Here is a 16,680-nt window from a genome sequence, read left to right as displayed (position 1 = left end):
GTATAAACGAGGCATCCACTATGGTACAGCAAAAAAAGCCGACATACAGTTCTGTGTTCTTCATTGAACATTGACTATTGCAAGCTAAGATATTTGGGCTAACTTACTTTTTAGCACACTAGCTTGCAAACAGTTGCTTACAACTGCCTCACAAGCAGGTAATGGATTTGCTCATTAAGCATGTAATTGCTGCAGTAACTGGTTACAAAAGAAAAGTTCTTCTGTTCTCTCCCAGGTTTTGCTGGGAATTGCAAGGTGCTATTATAGCATCGCTGCTAACAGCACTAAGGCATAGGCCCATAAAACTATATGTCTGCTTGCTAACTGTGGCCACTCTCTCATTTATACTGTAAAAGGATTATCTGGCATGTCTGGAAATGCATCTCTTTTCCCAGATGGTTATGGAGTTATGAGGACATTATTTTCCAGCATCATAAGTGAATCAACCTTTTTGGATGTTCTCACTTTCCCACAAAAATAGTCATACATGGTCTTGTTTTTAAGAGTGAGCACACATTCTTCAGACAGAACCTGGATCACCAGCCTGAATTTTCCCAGAAAGCACCAAATCAGCTTACATAATAATCAGGGGAAATACAAGGGTTAAAGATTTTCCTATATGATGAATGACATACTAGTTGCACAGCTTTCATTGAGGCTCCATGCACACACTGATTTTGAAAAGTTGGAAACAGATAAGCCTACCCTATTTTAGTCACAAGACTCCTGAAAAGAACCAAAGTGGGAGACTTACTGGGGAAATGTGATACAAGAGGGTGTTTTCTCTGTGTCTCATTTGTTAGAAAAACACCTTCACAGTAGTTTTACTCATGAGATATATCATGATCTCCATGGAACTTACAGGAAAAAAAGGACTGGTCCTATGAATTGAGAAAGATTGGTCCTGAAATATAGCTTGTGCTTTCAGTTCTGGAAAATTGTGTATCTCTTCCTCTGCAACACATTTTGTATCACTCCACCGCAGCCACCTGCAGCACTTTTTCTGTTACATTAGTAATCACATACTCTGTTCCTGTAGATGCCTTACCTGTTATCTTCAGCTTGATAGACAAAGATGCTGGACACTCATGATTGCATCTGAGGTCAATAGTTCCCCCCTGAAGTTACTGCTATGACATGTGAGTTGAATTGGAAAAAAGAAAAAAAGATACTTGTGTCTAAGACAGAGCACTCAAGAAAAGTAGATGCTTTTGACATTAATGTCTGTGAGCCTTTGAGCCTACATCCATTCCATAAAATAGGAACTACCCTGTATATGCCACAGAAATTTAGGAAAACAAATTCACTAGTATTTAAGAAACAGAAATTTCTAAGAAGTGCCAGAGAAAAGCCCTTGTTGAAATTAATGTTTGTCTTTGAAATAAAGTCTGCGTAGCACACAGAAAACATCATGAGTACACACATACATTTAAAATATTTCAGGTAAAGCAAAGAAAAGCTACTTCAAGCTCTTCCATACTACCCATTCCCTACTGAATCAGCATGCAGAGTAAACATTATGTGCTTCCATAGTTGAAGATGATAACACAAAGAGATTAGGTTGGAATAAAAGTTCCTTAAATCATATCTAAATGAAGATTGCAAAATCATACATTCTGTGTGATATTCTTTCAGAATAGTTGTGTTTTCATACACACATAGGTGCACAAAAATATCACAGGAATTACATCACCCTTGTGAAATAATAATAAAAAATAACATTACCTTTATGTCAAATCTATGAATAATTCGCAGAGTACTTTTTGCTTGTGTGAACACAATCATGATACACTTATAAACAGGTATAAGATCAGCACAACTCAGAAAAACAACAAATCAGTCCACTGGTACTGACAAAATGGTAATAAAACGCTGCTTTCTTCTCTGGACCACAGAGAATAAAAGTTTTTAATGAATTACAATTTCAGCCATACCTTCTCGATGAGCAAATGGGCGTAGCAGAAGACTGGCACTCTCTGTTCAAAATCTTTATTGTCCTTGCAGTAAAATGGTTGCTTAATACAATCCTGAACTGCCTTAAAATTACCCACAGTGGTACAACAGTGTTGTTTTTGCCTGATCTGAAATGCCTTTTTGCAGTTGTAAAGCACTAAGGATACTTCTCTGAGAGCAGATGGATTAGCACAAACACAATGGATTGTTTAATACCTTCACTGTTTTTGTTAACTGGATTCTTTGACCTGAGCAACAAGACTTATCAAAAGTCAACTACCCCATGCTTCCAAAGACCTAGGTCTACATGCTCCCACCAACAATAAGTGGCTAACATTCACTCATGCACTAAGAATGGTAACTTCAGGCAATGGAGTCTGAAGCTATGAGAAAAAGTTGATTAAAAGGCGGTAAGCATGGCTGTGCCAACACTTAATTATTCTAGAATCACTTTTCTTTTCCTGTCCCATCGAGTCTTTATTTTGAACTTTAATCCCTAAAATACATTACCAATTCATGGTAATATAAGAGGCTAATGCACCACCACTTCTGTTAAACCAGAATGTATTGGATATCATAATGTATCAGCCCTTGAAAATGTCAGACATATAAATTTACTGCAGTTTAAAATCAGCTTGCTTACTTTATTTCATATTAAAGCAAGATTAAGAATGATTCCAGGGTTCTTTACTTCTACATTCTTTTCTTCAAAAACATCTGAGTATTAGCTGCTAGACAGACATGAGACCCTTCAGATCTGAAACAAATATCTTGCTAGACATACATGGAAGAGAACAAAAACATATTTTTCATAAAACTGTTTTCCCTGTATGTTACATTCCTTGGTGCATTTCATAAAATTGTTCTTTTCAAAGCATTATTTGTTTTTTACATAACCTGTGAATTTAACTTCACTCATTCATATTTAACAAAAAATAAGCTTCCTTTGCATGTGCAAATCAAGCAACAGTAGTCAATTAGACTGTCAAAGTCCTGAATGAGAAAAATTTTCATTAGAAAGCAAAAGACCAATGTGTGCTTCTTTTGAAAAAGTCTGTCCTTAAAATAATGACACTCCATACGCATTTGTCACCCATCCTATGAACAAGTCTTTATGTACATGGAATTTCTGATATTTTTAGGGTGACATTTTTATGTGGCAAATCTAATTTTGTAATTTTCCACAAACTGATGGAGAAAAATTAAAAACCTATCACCAAAATCTATATTTCCGCAAGCATTTCAGATAAAATATTTTAGAATAATAGAAAATTCCTACCGGATCTTCTGTTTTGTGGTTATTCAGTAAATCAGACAGGAAATCATCATGAAGACTTTCTCTCCGAATCAATGTAAATTCACGTAGGAAAACTGCTCCTTGATTTTGGTCTCCAAAAACCTAGAAGGAAAACACAATATTAGGAAAAGCAGAAGTTTAATTCTGTCATTGACACAATCATAATATCAGATTGGAAGATTAAAATGTCCATTAATTGTCCTTTGACTTCCATTATAAAACTGATTCTAACTGGTCAGCATTGCCATTAATGAAAACAATGGTCTATAAGGCAGTTACCAGTTAAAACCTCTTTGGTGAAATGAAATAATATTTAGAGAGCATTTTTTATTCTTTGGAGCAGATCATGTACACTATTTTGACTGTGTTACCATAAGAAGTTAGAGCTTAAAACTTCTGCGGGCTGGAAAAAAATTTATGTACTTTGGCTTGCCAACTTAAATATGCACATGCATTGACAATCATTCAAATTGACTTTACACCTTTTGTTTTCAAGTTTAGGAAGATATATAAGCTACTTGAGAAGGAGGTTGTTTCTTCAGTTAGTGGCTAACTAATCAATGTCCTATCAAAATGGCTAAGTGGATATCAAAATGTCCTAGGTATTATTTTGGCATTGTTATAGGTTTTGGAAATAAATAATGAACACAAATTCTCTCATTCTTCATGCTTGCACATCCTTTTTTTTTCTTTGGTTATTCAAGACAAAGGATGATTATTATTCTTTTTTTAGCTATAAAGTAAATTTTACATGTTGGAAATGGGTGAAATGTCAAGGAAGGATTTTTACACCTTAATGAAATATGTTGCTTTTCATCAGACCAACTATAAAGAATTCCACTACATGAAAAATATCCATAAGGGTTGTTAATAACCAGAAAGAGGGAGCATATTATCAAATGGAAATCTAGTAGATTTTTCAGTTTTCAGTACTTCACACCATATTTGGAATATTTTGTGGTTTGGTATTTGACAACCGAGACTGAACTCTAGTACGACTTAGGCAAGTCTAACAGATTTATTTATATGAGATACTGATCCATCTTCCTATAAAGCTATGTGAGATACTTGTACATGATAATTGCAGAGTTTGGAGTTTCGAATTATCTTTTCCTGTTTCTCCATCTGAAGGACAAGATACTAGAATCAGAAATGCTAGATACAGTACTTCCTCATGTATTTAAGATATGCTCAGGACTCAGAAGTGGACTGTTGCTAGGACTTACAAGTGCTTGATTACTAGATTTATTTTACTAAGAAGAAAGCCCATGCTCTGCTGCTTTTATTATGACGATTTCTTGTATTCATCCTTCTGTGTAGCCAGATACCATAGTTATCCTGGCACTGCTTGTGCTAGCTGAGAAGTTCAGAGAAAAAGAAGGGCTTGGGAATACCATGAATATGATGTGTAGTGTCCAGGGGGAGGATGAAGTATAGATTTGCCTTGCCACTCCCTCCAAGTGAGTTGGTACTGCTGCTTGGGAGGAGGCAGTCCTCCCTGCCAGCTGGGAAGTGAGATCAGAGCTGCTGCAATACTAGTGCAGCTATAACGGGGTGACTAGAAGGAGATGAGCTAATAAAAATAAAGTGGGGCATGGGAATATCTTAATATGAAGTGGGTAATGGGAAGAAGTAAAGAGTCCCTGAATCCAAACTTTATGCTGGTTAACACAGCAGACTTTTTCTGACGTAAGCCTCTTGTCTCTTGTAGTAAAACACAGAGCACTTAATTCTTTCAGCTGCTTTGAGCTCCTCTGTTGTAAATTTTAAGTTTAAACAAAACAAAACAAAAAACAGAACCACTTTCCATAAAGGAACAGAGTTTTACAAGTGTAGGGTTTTAAAATTTACACTTAGCTTTCCATTTTGTGGATAATATTGAGAGAAACACCCACTGATATTAGTCTTTTACTATTGAGTCATGGCAATGCAGAATCCTCAGGGGTGTCCAAGGAAGAAGTATGCATGTATCCAAAAGAAAAAGAAGTCCCTGCTACTGACACATATTATTTTTGTAATAAAAATTACGGACAATTCATTATCTTACAAATAAGAATGTCCCTGAAATAGTTCATAGTTCATAAAAATGTTTCATACCATGTTTCATGGAGTGGCAAAAAATGTTGAAAAATAAAAAAAAAACTTCAAGAAAGGAAATTTGCAATTTTATTTTACTTTCAACAAACAGACTTTACTTGTGATTTTAAGCACTTATGGTCAGCAAATATAATGATAAAATTATGATTCTTTAAGGTTTTTTTACAATTTCATGCTTCCGAAGTCAAATTACAAAGTGTAAAAAAAGTCACTTCCTCACCTATTATTCATCTTTCTTCTTCATGTATTTTGCCTCTATAGAACTATACTCAGATTTTACAAAATCTTTTCCTTACAAGAGCAGTCCGCTTCCTGTTATTGTAATTTCTAACTGGTTTTCAAAAGGAAACCAATCTTACTGAAGTACTGTGTTATTTTCCTGTTATCAATAGTTAAAATAAAGCCTTCATAACAGATGCATTAGCAGAATCAACAATCTCAATAAAGTATTGCTAACCTTTAAAACTTAACTATTTACCATATCAGTACTAATGCTTTAGCTGCTGATAATTACATGGGAGGGAAGTAGATGCCAGAGGCACCATTCTGGAGGAACAGACAGACCAAGAGAGTCAAAAAAAGACATTGGGAAACTGAGAATGTGGGAAGAAGATGAGAAATAAAAAGAACTGTAGTAATGAGAGCATGAATCCTTTTTTGGTTTTTTTTTTTGTTTGTTTTTAATCAAAAAATCTGAATATTAAAGTCTTGAAGAAAGGAGAGAACTGAAAAGGATGCAGTCATCTAAAGAAGATTATTCTCTCTTAATTTATATCATACACTTTTCTGCTTTGAGCACTAGTCAGTAGTTCCTCCTGGTTTCACTGTAATTTATACATCTGCTGATGGAACGTAGTCCTAGTAGAGTATGGTCATCCTTACAAGAGAGCTGGAATCAATTAGTTGAGTGTCAGTGAATTGGATCAATATCTGGATCTGGAAAGACTGCCTTCCATTTTTCCAGTTTCATTAAAGTCTTGGCTACATATATATCACCACATCATTTCTTTCCCTCAGCAAACCTATTATCATTGTAACACAGTCACCAACCACATCTCTCATCTCTGTTCCGCCAGTTCATGATCAGACCAACTTAGAAAACAATTTTCAAAAATAAGACAACTGAACTCTTCTCAAGCAGCGAGTAAACCATACAAAGGAAGAGTGTCCTGGGAGATGTCTGAACCTTAGCAGCAGCAGTCATCTCATCTGCAGCAATATGTCACTTTTCAAGAACCTGCAAACAGCATTGGAAATGAGGTTTCACTAATGCATGCATGAAGATCAACAGCACAGCACCGGTTTCTCAGCATAAGAAAGCTGTCAGGGTATTCAGATGCCCCGTAGACATTACAAAGGAGATTTTATGAAATTGAGGTGAGAAAAAATTCCAGCAAATATGTAAGCAAAAATGTTTTTCTCAGTTTAGTTTGGTTCCTATATCTCTTAGATGAGTGCAAAAAATCAATTGTTCCATTAGATCCAGTGGTGTGAGTCCATGGGCCAGAAATCTTTAAGGACTCTGGCTGACAAACACAGAATTAGAAAATAAAAAACCTAACACAAGCCAGAAGGATGCATCCCGTGCAACAGTGTCTAAGTTTTCTTGCACTTGAGTACTGTCCTACTGTGCAAGGAGCTTCATTAATTTTGCTGTGACCAGCAATAAACTACTAACAATTCTTTGATAGCAAGGTGTAATAGTGATACTTTGTTGAATTCAAGAGGCGCAGAAATAACCATACAGGCCAGGAATCTGGTGCAAATAATCATGGTACCTTTGATAGCACCTTTCTCAGCACAGAGGCTGAGGGATTCCAAGGTGTCTCACCTGAAAAGCAGAAATATCAAATGCGGCCTCAAATATTTATGACTAACTATTTGGGCACATCCCAGGAGCAGTTTCAAGGGAACAGTTGCTCAGTCAAAGCTTTTCTTATTTTGGATATTTAAAGCCCTAAGCACCCAGAAAAGTATTTCTAATATAAAAAATTGAGGAAAAAACTGGTTCAATAAAAATGCTTCTTCTGACAAAATGATTTTAAAAATCAGGTTCCTTAAGCTTACTGGGTTTTTTTGAGAGACCTAGAGTGTCTTGACAATGATAAGAAGGATTACTTTCCCTTGTTAGTAATATTCTTAGGCTTGAATCTCTTGGATTTTATGACAGAAACAAATTACAACATGAAGCATATGACAGAAATTGAAGTATTAAATACCAGAAAGGTAGCAAGGGCTTTTATAGTGAGAGATGAGGAATGCAGACTTTTATCAAGCTGTTACTGAAGGCAACAGCCTTTCAGTTTTAACTCCAGTCTAAACAGCACAGCAACTTGCGCATCTATTTAAACTCTGAATTACTCATAGTAAAAACTGACAAAAACATTCCAGTTTATTGCCCGCATATTTAAAAGTGAAAGAGTGTCACACATTTATATGGGTGACAAGAGCTCTAGTGTATCCCTTTGCCCTGCAAGTCACAATCAGGTGTGTGGAAGGAAGAAGGAAAGACATCCTAGAAGACTCACAGGTGAGTCTAAGCAGCTTCTAGCCACCAAATAAACTCAATTAGTGTGCACTGGTGCCTCAAGCAAATGTTTAGCAACATCTTATAGGGATTTCTGAAACAAGAAAATTATCATTGCTCTTAATCTTCCAGGGTTTTTTGCTGCAGTTTTGATCCAAATTTTCTTTTACTTTATTCTCCAAAATGGAATTAGGATGGGTAGAGAGGGTTACAAGCCCAACACCAGGTCCCAGATTTAGAAGCAGTTATAGCCTGGCTCCAAATCTGAATTCTGAAAGCTGTTTGTCTTTACCAAAGTCCATGTAAGAACTGAAAATACACAGAGATATTACAGACTGATTCTGCCACTATTAATCATTCTGAACAGTTTTCATGCCTCCATGGAGAGCCAGAAAGCTATGCACAATTTAAAAACTATTCGATATATTTCCTTCTGGGAACGTCTTGGGTATGAGCACACTATGTTTTTCAGAGGAGTACATGCAAAAGGAGATATTACCCTTAATTAGGGACATCACTCTCCAAACACTATGCTTCTGTATTACACATTAATACCATGGTCCTGCAGAATTATTCTAAACTTTCCAAACAAATTTTCTAGGTCCCCATAGGGAAATATTCAGGCCTAGATAATCAGAGAAGCTATGTCAATGCATTTGTAACACAGTTGATAATTTGAAGCTTTCACTGTCATGAAGTCAGCTTTTGCTTTAAATCAGACACTAGAAGAACCCATGTCTAATGTGAATTGAGAGATAAAGTAGACTCCAATACAAAATATCTGATTGTTAGGCAATAGTAATACATCCAGCTTAGCTTTTTCTTTCTCTTTTACTATTGCATTCTCACAGATTTGAACTAGGGCTGTGAAGATGATTGTTCTCCACATGAAAAACCCCTTCCCTTCTATAAAATTTTGTGTTTGGATTCAGTCCAAATAAATGGTTTTCTTGCAAGAATAAAACAAAAAATGCTTTTTTTTTTTCTTTTCATTTTTGTGAGTTCAGACCAGATGATATATTTCATTTCTAGGCCACTGTAAAATTAAAGGAAACTGTGGGCTATTGTAATAAATCTGCCACAGGTGACGAGGTTAAAATCCCAGTGACCCCACAGCCCAGTGACAAATATGCTTATGTGGGTGTTGATAACTTTCAAATTGGCATCTCCGTTACTAGCATGCTTGACAGTCACCTGCTGGCATGATGTCATTATATAGAAAAAATTTAACACTACATGAGAAAGGAGGATAAAATTCACATGATTGTACCATAACTCTCATGCAGTCACAGCAAGTAGAAAGCTTGTAAGAAAGTTCTTGGGATCTTTCAAGATTCTTGGGATGTTCACTCTGTTTTTCTCTTACCTTCAATTCTTTATTGCCCTTGGAAGAAGTTCAGCATCTCTACTGATGGTAGAAAAGACTGTTTCAGGTCTAAGCTAGCTGCTATCCAAAGGATTTATTCCAATCTTTCCTGTTAGTCTGGTTTAAAGGGGAGTTCTCTTTGTTCAAGCAGATTTTTTTTTTTTTGGAAGGCAACCTTTAGAGGTTGGGTTCCCAGCTTTCCTTGACATGGACAGTTAATAGCTATTTCTTGCCTTACAAGTCTTACTTTTTATGACTTTGATTCTCAGCTTGCCAATTTTCTTTTAAATGGAAGAATGGGAAAAAGTCTAGATTTAGAAATTAAGTCAATCCTAAACTAGCATTTTCACTGCTGCAGTATCTTCTTCTGACATGTCAAAATAGGATTGCATATCCTGGGAAGGATAAGTCATATGACAGAAACAAACAAAACCAACCAAATCTTTACTGTTGTGGAAAATAAATATTTTTCTGAGACCTGAATATCAACAATATTGCATTCTGATTCCAGTCTTTCCAAACAGAGATGATAATATTGTTTCTGAATTAATAGCCTGTCTCTTAGGAAAATGGCTACTGTTTGTAGTGGTTTTGTAGGTTTAGAATTTTTAGAGAAGGAGGTTCTTATTTGGCTTCTCTGAAGGTACTCACAAAATGCCTCAAAAAACAAACCCAAATAACAATTTATTTCCCAAGGGGATGTTTTATTCAGTGGTGAAATGTTCCCACCAGAAATCTTTCTGCTTGTCTTGAAATATATTTAATCTTTTTTTTCTTTCCTCCCTCCCTTTCCACAGAGACTGAATTCATTATTATCTTAATGGTAATGCCCCGATTTCTTTTAAAGCTTTGTGACGGAAATGTGGCTTTGTGCTAATTATTTTCAGTTCTTAAACAGCCACAATAGAAGAGTCTGGTTAATGTATTCATTGAAGGAATTATTTAAGCTCCATTTCAGTCTCTCATTATAAATGAACAAAAGAAACAAAAAGTGATTTGCACTCCAGAATTATAGCATAAAGTGTCCCTCAAACAAAACCACCAGCTACTAACATCTTGGACAGACATTAGCAATGATGGGGATAAATTTGTAAAGCATGCACACGCCTACACTTGACCCACAGTGTACCAACAAGGGAGAAAGCCAATATGGCCCCATTAAATGGAGTGGCAAAAATGCAGAATGCACAAAACCACAGCAATTCTCCTGCTGCTAAGCAACCTTAGCCCAAAAAGAACGTGGGAGGGGGAAGCAGAGAAAGAACCAGAAAAAAAGGAGAAACAAGAAAAAAAAAAAAAAAAGAAGAGCAGACTAGGGAAAAAAGGTGAAGTCACACTGAAGCAAACAAATCAAAGTTACACAATTGCTTTTAAATTCTGCTGATTAGAGTGTTCTTTCTAGCTGTAGCTAACATAAAATTCACAGATGTGAGAAAGCTTCATGAACAAGAGCTGGAATTGTATTAGAGAGCATTATCTAGTTTCTCAGTTACTGGATGTACAAGAAATATTTAGATGGGTATGACTTGCATTCCTCAAACTAGTTATTTAAAACAAACAAACAAACAAACAATAAAAAACTACTGTGGTTTGAGCAAGATTGTGTCTGAATTCAAGCCAAATTTGATTTCAAAAACATGCCAAACAAAAACTGTTGCTCAAAATACTTGAAAGCAGACACACAAATTGCTATGTGACACACGATTAAAGGAAACAGAGACATACAGTCTGGAGAACACATTTTCTACTACTTGTTTGTTGCCTCACTTGGCTGACCATCAACAGGTGAATAGTTAACTTCACTGTCATTTTTCAAAAGATGAATCAGTTTTAAAATGGTCAGAATCAGTATGTGCCATGTAAGAAAGTAGACCAAGTAACAACTTCAGAAATCATTCTGCAAGCTTCAGTATGTTCATTTATCAATACTCCTTGTCACTAACCTGCAATACCCTCCTAACAAACTATGCTAAATTGCATGAACAAATAATCATCTGGGATTAGCAAGATCAGTCATCTTCATATGTTATCTAATCAGCAGTACCTAATTTCAAAAGATTATTAGCACAAAAGATTCGCCACTATTTTGCAACATATATCATAATTAGCTGTATTTGGGCTGTCATGACTTACTGCACTTGGTATTTTTGTGCATATAAGAAAAAATGCTACAAATACACCTTTTCTGTAGTACGGAAATAACAAATGACAAATGTGCATCCAGGAAAATAATTAAATTATATAATTAAATCTAGAGACCAAATAATTTAAAGAAGTTGTCATTGTTCTTCCTTCAATCCCATTCCTCAGAAGTTTTTTATTTCAGCTGAACTATAGAATCTGTTATGCTTCCTTCAGTTTTCATTGAGTTTTGGAAGAAGAAATGAGTAAGTTCTCTGGAATTGCTTCATCAGTCTTGCTGGTCATTCTGAGCAAAATATTTTCCTCATGAAAATAGAATGTCACAATTATAATCTTCACATTTTCTTTAGTACTTGAATCTTGGGCTTTTGTGACCCAAGACCAATGAATACCAGAGAACTTTTAAGCAAAGAAACTGAACTACTAATTCTGCTTCTTTTTTACTGTTAAACTTCATTGTGTTACACAATAGTGAATGCTGTATAAAATTCATTGAGCTGACACTATGGATTCTGGCTCAAACCCTAGTCGCACAGAGTTTAAGTACTGGTGGTGGAAGGTCCTGTTTATTTTATCGTATCTCTATCACATTAATGCAAAATAAGGCAATTATCACAACGTCATTCTCACAAGGTGAGGTTCTTTATGTAAACCTCGGTTTGTTCATTACAGTCTTATCATATTGTTGGGCCTCTGACCATCTTGCTGCTTTATCAGGGACCAGAACTTCAGGAATGTCCTGTCAGACTGCTGGATAGTATTTAATATATTAATACTATTCTCTGGTAATCAAATCATACAGTATTTGCAGCAAGCTAGAGACTTCAAATAGCCGATACAGACATTAGAAAACAGTAGCAACATTATCTTTATGACCTGCAATTCAATCAGAAAGGTTTCAGTTACCTCCTTTCTTTCTGATAAAGCATTGCAAATTCTATTCAGTCCAAGTGAGTATGCACTTTCTTGACTGGGTAGCACAAATGAAAAACCTATCACTGTTTTCATCAATACAGTGATTGGCTTTTTTGTGTTTTGTGATCAGATTCATAACCTTTTCAGACAGGTTGCACAATGCTGAAATAGAAGCCAGGATTTTCTCATGCTTGTGAAATATCAAGACATCTGGTAAGAAAAGTATCAGAATGAGTAGCTTCACGGCATGAGATTTTGTGTAAATCTTTCCACTGTGATTGTCCTTGTATTAGAAGACTTGATTCATAGACTCTGACAGATCTTTTTCTTCACATTGGATTTTATGTCCTGTATTTTAGTTTAAAAATACATTTGATGAGATTTGTAATGCTTTCTTCCAATGGTAAAACTGGCTTTAATAACTTGAGAGTCCTTTTAATTCTGAACAGTATGTGGATATAAGAGTTGGGCTGCTTTTTCTCCCTTGGGGGGGGGGGGGGGGGGGGGGGGGAAGCTTTGTCTTTATTGGGTTGGAGGGTTGGGGGTTTTTTTATCTCTCCATATTTAGTTTACCAAACCTCTGTCACATGTGTTATCAATGAAGTCAGCTGGGTCAGACTCTTGCAATCAGAATTTCTAACTTCTTTCAGATCTTTATGCTCTAAATAAGGAGCTGAATGGTTTCTGGGGATGATGATCGTGGGGCTGGGTATTTGACACAAACTAGCAAGTAACAGACCAGATATCCAGCTGGAGTAAATTAGCATAGCTTCATTTAAGCTACTGATTTATACCAGCTGAAGAATAATACCTGCTTTAACAAAAATACTTTTTTTCTAAATCACAGCAGGACTTTCTATTTATTTATTCATCTTTCCATACATCTTTCTGGCTGCACTGTTTAGCAAGATACTATATCTATAATTCACTTTTCAGAATGTTTGAGTCCTTGCTGTCCAAGTGCAGTGGGTAGTGACACAGCAGCTGCCCAACGCTATGAGCTGATGAATCCAGCCAGAGAACACCTTCCTCACACACTTCCCAGTTCATGATAAATCCCACCACCTCTCCCAAGCACAACCAAGGTCCCCTTCACCACCTCTGCTATAGGTTGTCTCCCTATCTTTGCATACAGCAGAGCAGCCCTTTTACACTGTGTTGTGCTCCTAGTCAGAAAAGAGAGAACTTTCTAGAACATAAGTCACATAACTTTTTTTGGCAGAGTTATTTGAAACTTGTTCTGTGTTAAATACACCTCTTAGTCTCACCTGATGGTGTTTATCACTATTTTCCGAGTTTCATAGTCTGGAAGGCCAGAGGCCACATTCATTATCAGGCTATACAGTTTCAAATAATTCCTACGTTAAGCCATCACTGTACTCTGCATTACTCATCAATAACTTTTGAATGAAGGAAAATACATCTTTTAGAAGAAGCATCCAGTCTCAAAATTATGTATCTTACCACCTGATGATTAGAGAGCATGAAATAGCATCCTGTACTAGCGTAAGTAGACTCTACAAGAGAAAGAGTTGTTACGCCTGAACTCCCTCCTAAAATGCTTTTCACTATGGTTTGTCATATCTTTCTGTTTAAAACTTGGTACACCTTAGCTAAAAAACCAATCATGGTATATGTGAGTGAAAGAAATAGCAGCTAGAGAAAGTATAACATCCAGCAGCTACTGATTGATGCTAGAAGATTACTGCATGCATTTATGGTTGAGGCATAGACAGAGGCAGAATCCAGCAGCCAAGAAAGTCTGCACAGAGGCAGACAGAGCGAGGACCAAACAGCCTCTCAGTAAGCTCCCAAACGCCTGCCATGAGGCTCCTCTGAGGGTCTGCCTGGCTTCAAGGAATTTGAAATCGACTCTCTCCCAGCCTGAAGCTACAAGCATTGGTATGGCATCCATGTAAAACAGGAAAAATTTTCCCGTCTGTTCTGTCTGTTCAGGGTTTGATTTGTATTTCAGGGTAAAATACCTTGATCTGGTATTCTAAAAGATATTTTTTACTTTTAACTCCTTTCTGTTTATCACAACCCAGAGTAAAATGCAGCACTCCTTGCAGAGGTTTAAAAGAAACAAAAGATGCACAGGAGTTTCCAGATAAAAAGCCTAAAACACATCAAAAATCCAGATGGAAAGAATCTTCCAGTTGATCTAAACCTCCTGACAGCTTTCACTAGTGGTCCTTACTGTTGCACATTTTAGACAAACCACCTTCTTAATATGTTAATTCTGGATTTTTTTACTGATTTAAGGGACTATCCCACTAGTATATGAGCAACTAGGCATCCTGCCAAACGTAGTATTTTCATCAGTAGTATGGATCTATTGACTCAGACTTCAGATGCCACTGTTCAATCCTGCAAGCTGCCCAGAACTGTACAGCTGAAACAGGGGGGTGGTGTGATCATACTCACCAAAGACAACTGATCTGTGAAACTCACTAGCAAAGGATGAACTGAGTATAGTAGGATCAAAACTGAAATAGATTAGAACAGAACCCAACATTTAAACTAATATGAAGAGTATGCAGGGTGACCACAGTGAATGGTAACATACACTGGAATATGTAGTACTTGTTAGGGTTCAGGGAACATGAAAATCAGAGACATCTATATGTTCCATTTGATAAAGGCAGATTGTACTATGTCTGCTCACCATGTCTGCACTTTTGACTGAAGCCACTAATTTCTCAAGCTGGATACATACCACAGGACCAGATGAACACCAGTCTGATTCAGGATGTCAGTGCTAGTGTACTAGAAAATCAGCTTTTGACGATATCTGATATTCCTGTTGCAATACATTCTAGCAAATTTATTATGTACTCTTCTAAATTAGAACTTATAGCTCAATCTAGTGACTGGACTTTGTTTCACACAAAAGTGAGGTACTTCCTAAAAAGAAGCTGATTTGTCTCTCCACAACCATCTGGTACATCTGAAGCTCAAGCGTGTAACTTCTGGGTGTTCAATCTGTAAGTTTTACAGTTGTATTAGCAATACAAAAGAGAAACTAGACTGACTTTATTCAGAAGTAAGTTTTTACATAGAATATCTTCCTTTAAGAATGCAGTGAAATAATGTGTTCATGATCTTAATCATGAAGGTCTGGAAGACTCCATCCCTATAGCAGAAGTGGATAAAGCCATGAAGCTAAAAGCTCCTGGATTTTCAAATTTCAGTTTTAAACTGGAAGAACATTGTCTGTTAACAGGTAAAGTACATTCTTTTCCACGTTTGTTCATCCACACTCAGCTGTAGATCTCCTGAAGATAGCTATCAAAGAACTTGAACGTTGTAGGGGCTTATCAACACTCAGTGCCAATTTGTAGTAGAATATCTGGCACTAATAGGAGTATACATAACATGCCATTGCCTGCTGTCCAGAAGCCCATATCCAGGCAATTATAAGGAGTGAAGGGAAAATTATTTCTCTTGAATCTCCAACAGAGTGCATTGAGTCACAGTATATTCAAAGAAAGTTTGGAAAGAAAAATGAGGTGCTGTTTCAACAGCTGTGAAACAGCCACCATGATGAAAAGAACAAAAATGTCTTTAAATGTCACATGCTTCACACCACTGCATTTAATCATGCCAAGCCATCATGATCCTGGAAAACAGCATCAAGCTATGGTTTACAAGAAACAATGTAGGAATGTATTTTTTGTTAACAATCAGTAAGATTCTTAAAAACTAACTTTAGAGTCTGTTGACAGGCTGAAATATGATTTATCACCTGCCCTGATACTTTTAGTAGCAAAGTAAACCCTCTGAGCTGAATTTACTTTTTTCTGCACAGCCTGTGATTTCTCTCACATCTCAAGAATGGAAACAGTTCTGTATTTTCTGGCTCCCACAAGACAGTTTCTTACACCCTTCTCATAATCTTCAAGTCTAGGAAGAAAGCTATTATAGGCACCTTGAATGTCTACAGCCCACAGAAAACTGAAATGCTTCCTGAAGAAGTTTCGGAGTATCTCCTGTAGTGTTTTCATTCTCAGGCACATCTTAATGAAGATTTTAAATTCCGTTGCATGGGTAACGTTTTGTGCTACCATGTTTACACTCCAGAAAAACTCAGTTGATGTTATGAATGGCAATGAAAAATTTTGTAAGAGCTAATATACTCCAAATCTTAGCACAGCAAATGGATACACTGCATAATAGCTGCCAAAGAGCTCTCACTAATTCCATAGTCTAATGCCACTATCATCCATCTCCTTGGCACTCTGGTAAAAAAAAGCAGCAAGGAAAGCAGGAAAAATGTACTCTTGTACAATGGTGGTGAAAATTATATATGAGAACACATGGAAAAGTTATTCCCACAGGACTTAAGAAGCTTACTCTTCTTCTGGTCTCAGAGTCCAGAAC

General features: G+C 36.4%; 1 protein-coding gene across 1 annotated transcript in view; it reads right to left on the bottom strand.

Annotated features, from left to right (window-relative positions):
- The window catches only part of ADAMTSL1 (ADAMTS like 1), a 449,261-nt gene that overhangs the window by 331,741 nt on the left and 100,840 nt on the right, over window positions 1-16,680 (bottom strand). The window contains exon 2 of the mRNA XM_080372870.1: window positions 3,233-3,352. Coding sequence (XP_080228996.1) covers window positions 3,233-3,352 — 120 coding nt within the window. The remainder of the gene's footprint in view (window positions 1-3,232; window positions 3,353-16,680) is intronic.

Source organism: Falco punctatus (assembly GCF_963210335.1).
Source record: "Falco punctatus genome assembly, chromosome: Z".
Taxonomy (NCBI): Eukaryota; Metazoa; Chordata; class Aves; order Falconiformes; family Falconidae; genus Falco; species Falco punctatus.
Note: the sequence above shows the minus strand (reverse complement) of the source record. Positions and strands in the feature narration are given on the sequence as shown.